This window comes from Phascolarctos cinereus, unplaced genomic scaffold (assembly GCF_003287225.1).
Source record: "Phascolarctos cinereus isolate Bilbo 61053 unplaced genomic scaffold, phaCin_HiC Scaffold_9;HRSCAF=440, whole genome shotgun sequence".
NCBI lineage: Eukaryota > Metazoa > Chordata > Mammalia > Diprotodontia > Phascolarctidae > Phascolarctos > Phascolarctos cinereus.
Genome location: NW_027556402.1, coordinates 250,213,229 through 250,222,491, shown reverse-complemented (window position 1 = coordinate 250,222,491; position 9,263 = coordinate 250,213,229). Strand labels below are relative to the sequence as shown.

The window sequence follows — 9,263 nt, the reverse complement described above, 5'->3', positions numbered from 1 at the left end:
CTCACTCTTCCATTCTTCTTTTGAGATCATCCCAGCATAATAGACTCAAACCCATTCTTCCTGTCTAAGTAAAATCCTTCTAAGTGTCCTAACGATGATAATATTCTTAGGGGTTACATGTATCATTTTCCCATATAGGAATGTCAGTAGTTTAACCTTATTAACCCTTACAATTTCTTACTCATGTTTACTTTCTTATAGTTCCCTTGAGTCTTTTTCTATTCAGGCCTGATGTTTTTTTTTTTTTATTCAGGAATGTTTGAAAGTCCTCTCTTTCATTAACTATCCACCCCCCTTCCCAGGATTATGCTCAGTTTTGCTAGGTAGGTTATTCTTGGTTGTAACATTAGCTCTTTTGCCTACCTTGTAACTGTGACTTAGAACTGGGTACTAGGAAAAAGAGCTGCTAAATGATACCCAGTCCTGTACCTAATGCTAGCATAGGGAGGTCTTGGAATCTTTTTCTTACCAGATATTCGGTCTTCTTACCATCCTTGTGTACTGAACTTTCCTGGAGTCACCACAGCTGCTGCTGCCAATGCTGCCTCCAAGGCCCTCCATCGCTGCCACTTCCAACACACTTTGTCCCTGGCCAGCTCCAACTCCAGTGTATACAGACCTCCCTGTCTGTCCTCCTAAACTGCCCTGGGCTGGAAAAATGACTCATTGTGACTTTTTTGTTGGTTATCCCACTCAGAATTCAGTTTGAATGTTTTTTTAAAGTTGTTTTGAGGGTTGTGTTGGGAGAGCTCAGCAAAAATGCTCACTTCATTCTGCCATCTTGGTTCTATTACAGCTCCCCCGCCCCAGCAACTAACTTGATAAACAGGTAGGAAAATAGGAACTGGTGATAATGTTAACGAGTACATGTAGGTAAAGGTTGAGGTGGAATGTGTGGTGGAAATATAGGAGGTTGTGGTCCAAGAGAGAAATTTGTTAATTATCATTCCTGGAGGTGGATTTGACCAGCAAATCAAGGATAGGGCATCACTATACATGAGTGAAAAAGAAAAAAAAGGTGAAGGTCATGGAAGTTGTGGATGTTGGAGAACTGTTCAGTAATATAAAATCCTTATAATGAGGTTAATGAAATATAAGGGTACTTTGCTTAGTGTTGCCTGTGATGAAAAAATCACAACTATAGAATGGGTATCATTGTGTTAAATTAATCTACATTCAAAATGTGAATGTAATAAAAGTTTACAGCTTCATATTTAAAAAAAAGCATGATTCTATAACTGCCATGAAAGATTTATTAATGCCATGACTTATTCTGCTGATTGTTCTTCTCTTGCTCCAGAAAAATCAGCCAAATCTCTAAAGGAATTTATAGAAAGTGGCTCAGAAGTGAAGAAGATCATGACTGGGGAATTAAGATGCCTAAGAACTTCAGCTCCTCCTTTTCATAATCTTCATTATCCTATACCTCATGTCACTGGTGGGGAGCCTGGTGAGGGTAGTCCTAAGCTTTTAGGACTCCTATCTCCACACACAAATCTTCCTTTCCCTCTTTTATGGATTTTGGAACACTTCAGGTAGAAGTTGAATTGCTTGGAATTTGAAAGAGGCAATTCCTGTTCAAGGATGGGCTGGAATAAATGACTTCTGAAGTAATTTCCTTCTCTGGGAAGCTCTGATTCTAAAGGCGAATTTGTTGGTTTATCTCTTAAAAGAGAGTTAGGGAAGCTCCTGAGAATCCAGACTGAACTGCTAGAGGTAAGAGACACTTTCTAGAAGAGTGACCCACATATCACCCCAACCATTCTCATGATTCTACTACCAACAGAGATTTTGAGGTTTGGGTGGTTGCATTATAGAATTATTTTGAGACACATTGTGGGCTTAAAAAAGGAAGCTATACTACTCCCTCATCCTCCTTCTGCCATGTGACCAATTTCTTTGGTTGGTGGTTACATGGAAAGTATGCAGATAGATGTTTCTTTTTAAAGAGATTAATGTAATTGCATGGCCTTATGGGAAGCATCAATGCCTGGAGCCTAAGGGATTTGCCTCTTTCACTAACTGTATTTCTCTTTCCTATTTGTTGTCTACAACATGTTGCCGCAATGTAAGGCTTGTGTTTTTTTATTTCTTAACTCTTTAGAGATTACCTGTCTTCTAATGCACCATGGAAAAGCCCTGATAGCAACATCTGAACACACTTATGACTTCCCTAAAAAATCAGAATTTTGTCCCCAAAGAATAGGTGTGTGATCACATGTTAAGCAGTCAGAAGACTGAAGAGCTGTGGTTGGCCTCACTGGAGTATTTTCCCCTAAGAGAACCTGAAGTCTCATTCTTTTTTAGCTCCCTGCCAAAACCTTTCTATGGAAATGGTAGCCTAGAAATTGAGCCATTTTTGACTCATTTAATTAGAACGTTCATATGGTCAAGTGGTTGCCCATCATTCTTTTATTTGTTTGGCTCAAAATAGTTCTTCTGAGCTTTAGTGAAGCAAATGACTTTATCTGCACAGAAATCCATGCAATAGCGGTGGTTGGAGATAATAGTCATTATGCTGGAGGGCTCTGATTATTCAACACCATGAACAAGAGAAATTTCTCCAATGGGACCTCTTTTCTCTTTCATGAGCTAGGCTTCTTGTGAAAGATGGGTAAGTGAAGACGCTCTGCCACTCCTAGCCCTTGGAATTTTAATACTCATCCTGAAGGACTTAGGCAGATCTTAATACTGGGATTGGACTTAGATTTAAAATATTAGTGACATATAAAAGAAAAAAATATGGGGGGGTGTAAAGAGTTCATAATTACAGGTTTTGTACTCCATATGCATAAGGTATTACGTAGTTATAGTCCAATGAATCATAAGACTAAAAGATGTCATGTAGTTTTACTGATAAGGAAAGTGACTCCTAGAGAGGATCAGGGGACTGGACCAAGGTTACACAATGTGAAGCAGAACCAGAATTTGAACACATAACCTCCCATCCAAACCAGGTGTTTGGACACTAGTTAACAGCCCTATGAATTCTATTTCTGTGTTCTTCAAGACACATTATAAAGTATATGGATGATCCAAATTTTAACCTCTTTTTCTCATTATTTTAAAGGATAGTGTTTCATTTTATTATTCCATGATTAAATGGTTTTAAATGTACAGATCACATCATGTTATATCTGGGAAAGACCATCCAATTCTCCTCCATAATTTTGCAAATGAGGTACTGAGGTGAAGACAGGTAAAGTAAGAGAACGTAACTAAGATGGCAGCAAGTTGGAAAAAAAGATAGGACAAGAACTGAGCTTTCCTCTCTCTGGGATCATAATATTTTCATCACACCAGACATGCTTGTAGTATGGAGAATTCAGAAATCAAGTATTTTGGTACTCTATTACACCCATTTTGCAGATGAGGTAAATGAGACTGAGAGAAGTTAAGTGACTTGCCCAGTCTCATATCAAAAGGAAAGTGTCTGGGACACAGTTTGAACTCAGTATGGCTGGCTCCACATCCTTTGTTCTATACTGACTGTGGTTGTTCAATCCTGTCTGATTCTTTGTCACCTTGCAGACCATAGCACAACGATACTGTTAATGGGGTTTCCTTGGCAAAAACATTGGAGTAGTTTGCCATTGCATTCTCCAGTGGATTAAGGCAAAGAGAGGTTAATTGACTTGCCCAGGGTCACACAGCTAGATTTGAACTCAGTTCTTCCTGACTGCAGGCCAAGAACTCTATCCATTGAGCCACCCACTTGTCTCACTATGCTAACTACCTGCCAGTAAATCATGAGACTAAACTGGGAAAGACCTTGTAGTTCATCCCATTTGACAGATGAGGAAACTGAGACTTTGAGACGGTGAATGACTTTCCTTCATTGACAAGTATGAGAAATATTGAAATCAGAATTTGAAGCCTAAGTCATCTCACTTGTAAATCAAATGGTCTTGCCACTGTAAAAGTTGCTACTTGTTCATGTGCTTATTTTTTTCTCCTGTGTATCTCAAAGCACTTGATAACAAAGTTTGTATCATCTCTTCTAGCTATTGCAAAAAATGTTATTTTAATTTTATTGGGAGAAGTCCTCCTATCAGATTACTCTCTGACTTTAATACTCATAAACACATTCATTGTACTTTACTGGTTGGAGTACAGAAAAGGGGATCTAATCTCTCATTTCACAAGTGAGATAACTAAGGTCTTGGTTGTGGGGGAGACTTTGCTAATATTTGGAGAGTAACTAGACTGCAACTCACCTACCTCTTGAGCTCACTTGTTTTTCTACCCTGCCAGATTTCCTTAAAGAGTGAAGAATTTAGAACCAGAGTACCTTGATTCCAACCTAGGCCCTGCCTCGTAAACCTTGGGCAGGTCACTTAACCCCAATTGCCTAAAAATAAAAAAGAAATTAAAAAAAAAGAATCACTCCTCTGCAGGTTGACAACAATCTTGTACATAGGGGCAGAGGCTAAGATATTAAATTTAGAGCTGCAAAGGATCCTTAATAGCCAGTAAAGTGCAAACCACTTATTTAACAAAGGGGAATTGGGTCCAGAGGCCCAAGTGACTTGAAGAAGGTGACACATGTAAGCATTGGTATAGCCATGATTCTAATGCTGGTCCTCTGATACCAAATCTAGCATTCTTTCTACTTTATCATGAAGATTCAATGGACTTTCCTATTTGTCCTTGGGGTCAAGAGGACCTGTGTTCAAAAGTCTTGTACCTGACATACACTAACTATGTGACACTGATTAGCCTTTCGATGTGCCAGGTGACAACTGTTTACAGATTAGTTCTTGTTCTGTAGCTGTGCAGGGGATTTCCATGTGGGGAAATCCCTACTCTGATGACACACCAATCCTTGACCAAAAATTTCAGCCCTACTTTAATATATTTCTATTTTTAAGATTCATCTATCTTTCACATGCTCTGTCACAAAGACGTATTGATGGGAGGTCAGTATTGAAACTATGGGAAAATCCAGAAAAAGTCATAGTGAGTCCTTTGTCCAAGCAGGCACAGGGAGACAGCAGTCTGCTGACATTGGAATCAAAGGTGGCAAAGAATGAGAATCTGAGAGGGTGTGTCTAAATAGAGGAATGGATGAAAATATCATAGCATATGATGATAAGGGACATGATTTGGGAGTGACCTGGGGAGATTTGTATGATCTGATGCTGCATGCAGTGAATAGAATGAGAAGAATTTATGCAGCAATATGGTAAAGGCAAATAACTTTAAAAGAATTAGGAACTATTAGCAACATAACAGGGCAGCTAGGTGGTGTGGTGGATAGAGTGCTGAGCCTGAAATCAGTAAGACTCATCTTCCTGAGTGTAAATCCGGCTTCAGACACTCACTAGCTGTGTGACCCTGGGTAAGTCACTTAGCCCTGTTTGGCTCAATTCCTCATATGTAAAATGAGCTTGAGAAGTAAATGGCAAACCAATCCACTATCTTTGCCAAGAAAACCCCAAATGAGGTTATGAAGGTGAATGAGACTGAAAACAAACCAACAATAGCAATGGCAGCAGAAGCAGTAGCAGCATCATGATTCCAGAAGACTCATGATGAAACATACTCTTCACCTCCTGAGAGAGAAGTGAAGGATTCAGAGTGCAGAAGAAGCATTTTGTTTTACTTTGACCAGTGTGGAAATTCATTTTGATTGACTATATGTTTCTAAGAGGATGTTTTTTCCCCTCTAGTTCTCCAATGGGTTTGGGCTTGGGAAGAAATGATTAACAGACAGAGTTTTGCTGATTTAAAAATATAATTAAGGGTAATTGAGAAAGGCTTCTTATATAAGGTAGGGTTTTTAGCTGGAACTTGAATAAATCCAAGAAAGTTAGAATTTGGAGACAGAGGAGAAGCCACTGAAAACTCCCAGAGTTGGGATGTCTCACCTGAGGAACAGTAAAGAAGCCAATGTCACTTGAATACAGTGTAAGTGAAAGATAGGTAAGGTATAAGAACAATTGAGATGTAAGGTGTGAGGTCTACATTATAAAATGGAAGATTTTAAATTCTATTCTGGATGTGATTGGGAGACCCTAAAGTTTATTGAGTTGAGAGATGACGTGGTCAGACCTATGCTTTAGGAAATCACTTTGACAGTTGAGTAGAGGAAGAACTGCAGTATGAAGAATGACACAGCTGCACTTGCAATAGGCCAGGTGTGAGGTAATGAGGATTCACACTGAAGTGTTTGCAGTGTCAAGGAGAGAAAGGGGCATTGTGAGAGACATTATAAAGGCAAAATTGCCTGGCCTTGAGAACAGACTGGATGTAGGAGGTAAGAGGGTGAGAAGTCAAGAATGGAATATAAATAACAGGGTAGATGGATGGATAATGGGAGGATTTTTTGAGGATGGGAAGAAATGGGTATGTTTTTAGGGTGTAAGGAAGCAGCTAGTAGACACTGAAGCACTGAAGATAACTGAGAGAATGGACGTGGTAGAGAGTACAATTCACTGGAGAACATTAGACCAATGGTGTCTATGAGAGAGTATGCCTTGACAAGGAGGGCCACATCTTTATGTGAGACAGTGAAGGAAGAGATAGTGTCAGAAGACATTTTGGGGGTAAAAAGGTTTTGAAGAGCCACTGTGGTGAGGAGGATAGCAAGTTGATTAGGGAGTTGTCAAAAGATTACTTTGCAGCAGTGAGAGCCCAGTCAAGGTTATGTAGTTAAATTTTTAGTGGAACCAGTCAACGTGATTTCATTATTATCTTCAGTTGTTTTTCTTGCGAGGCAATTGGGGTTAAGTGACTTGCCCAGGGTAGTGAGTATGTATCTGAGGCCATATTTGAACTCAGGTCCTCCTGACTCCAAAGCTGGAGCTCTATCCACTGTGCCACCTAGCTGCCCCTTATCTTCAGTTTTTGTTCAGCCACATGATTATAGAAGTGAAGGCTGCAGCTAATGGTAATGATCTAAGGATGAGCTTGGCAGGGCAAGATCAGTGAGATAAGATGGCTTCTGAACTCAAGCGAGATGCAGTGGAGGAACAGGTCATGTGAAAAGAGTAAGTTAAAGAACTGTGAGGTTAGGGCTCTTGAGGAAGAAACAATAAGTATGTTGAGGTATGAGGGTTGGAGTTGGGGAGGAGAGAAACAATAACAGGGCTATGAATTCTGAGCTTTCTGAAGGCTCTGGGTGAGAGAAGAGCCAAGGCATTTCTTTTGTTAGAGATCCTCAGCAGTTCATTCTCCTTCTTCAATGCCAGCAAATCCGTAAAGAGTCCATACTCTTAGGCTCATCTTGGATGACTGGTGCCTTTTGATTTCATCACAGTTTCAACCATATGGTGAATACAAAGGGCTCCTTTATACCACTTGGTTACAGATGAGAACTAGTTAAAGGATTATGTGAGAATGCTCCAACATCCAGAAAGAATTTCATCTGATAAACCCTCAGCACAGGCTCATAAGGATGAAGCTCATGGGCCAGTATCCTGTTATAAGATTCTTTAACAGAGTGAAGTATATTCATGAGAAGACACAGCCTTCCCACCCTGCTGACTAGCACATTTTCTCCCACCAACTTTTCTCAGCAAATAAGGCATACTTCAAATTTTAGCTATGATGTACACGTTTTGAATTGTTAAATTTGGCAGACAAAAAACAAGTTGGGAAGCAATATGCAAAAATATTTCTACAAATATGAATTTGAGAGAAATGAATTGGAGGAACCTGGAACAGTCACCATAATCACCTAGATTCTCCTTATTTCTCAGGCCAACATGTCTGCCCCTAATACAAGATATGTCTCTGGCAATGGATTATGCCTCAACATTATTCATTGCATGTGATTATTTTTTGATGGTTTCTTTCTTATCACAGGTGAATAATCCAACTTCCAAACAGAAATTATGGAGAACAGGTCAGAAGTGAATGAATTCATCCTTGTAGGATTGACAGATGCTCCAGAGCTCCAGTTCCCTCTCTTCATAATATTCACCTTCATCTACTTCACCACCCTGGTGGGGAATCTGGGGATGATAGCCTTGATCTGCTGGGTAGCCCATCTCCATACACCCATGTACTTGTTCCTTAGTAATCTCTCTCTGGTGGATTTTGGTTATTCTTCAGCCATTACTCCCAAGGTAATGGCTATTTTCCTCATGGAGGACAAGGTAATCTCCTACAGTGGGTGTGCTGCACAGTTTTTCTTCTTTGTGGCCTTTTCCACTGTTGAAAATTTTCTTCTGGCTGCTATGGCCTATGATCGCCATGCAGCTGTGTGTAAGCCCCTCCATTATACCACCACCATGACATCCAATGTGTGTGTGGGTCTGGCTGTTGGTTCCTACGTCTGTGGTTTTCTGAATTCCTCCATTCATACAAGAGACATTTTCAGCTTTGACTTCTGTAGTTCCAATGTGGTCCATCACTTTTTCTGTGATTTTCCAGCACTTGTGCCTCTCTCCTGTTCTGAGACATACATAGGTGAACTGATTGTCTTCTTTGTTGTAGGATTCAATGTCTTTTTTGCCTTTTTTATCATCTTGATATCCTACTTATTTGTCTTTATTGCCATCCTGAGGATGCGTTCAGCTGAGGGTCGACAGAAAGCTTTCTCCACATGTGCTTCCCACCTCACAGCAGTGTCCGTATTCTATGGGACAGTTATCTTCATGTACTTACAACCTAGTTCTAGTCATTCCATGGACACAGACAAAGTAGTGTCTGTCTTCTACACTGTAGTTATCCCCATGTTGAACCCTCTGGTCTATAGCCTGAGAAATAAAGATGTCAAGAATGCTTTCATTAAAATTTCTCAGGGTGCAAAATTATCATTAGGCTTATCCATTTAATTAAGGTACAAACATAAAACATCTTTTCACATCACATCTTCATAGTACACACACTCTTTGGGGTCCATGCCCTCTTTATCCTCCATCAAATGGGCAGCTTGGAGTCTCCTTTTTCTTCCCAAACCTTGGAAACACCTCCCTCTGAAGGTTTCCAACTACTGAAGCTCTGATCTACAGTTTACAGGATTTGGGGGAATATGAACTATTATCTCAATTCAGTCCTCACTCCACGACATTTTCTGAGATTCAGAAAAATTTACCTTAAATTTGGAAAGAACTTTGGCATAGCTCTTTCTGTGGAACAGGGCATTGTGTCAAGTACTTAAAATAGCCCTTGTGCATATTTCATTTGCTCATTGGATTACTTGGCCTAAATAATTATTAAGTGAGTTGGGAATTATAATTGCTGAATGACTTGTCTCAGTTGTTATGAGAAATGTACTATAAAAAATTAGTTACTATTCTCCTCAAGCTGAATGT

General features: G+C 39.8%; 1 protein-coding gene across 1 annotated transcript; it reads left to right on the top strand.

The window, feature by feature from the left end:
- The first annotated feature begins 7,838 nt into the window (after positions 1 to 7,838).
- On the top strand, positions 7,839 to 8,783 carry LOC110200704 (olfactory receptor 5B12-like). The gene has a single exon (XM_020976115.1). It carries the CDS (start codon positions 7,839 to 7,841, stop codon positions 8,781 to 8,783), a length of 945 nt encoding a protein of 314 aa, XP_020831774.1.
- Positions 8,784 to 9,263: the final 480 nt, after the last annotated feature.

Excerpts from the sequence above, each read along its gene's own strand:
- LOC110200704 (XM_020976115.1), top strand. The coding sequence starts at position 7,839 with ATGGAGAACAGGTCAGAAGTGAATGAATTCATCCTTGTAGGATTGACA.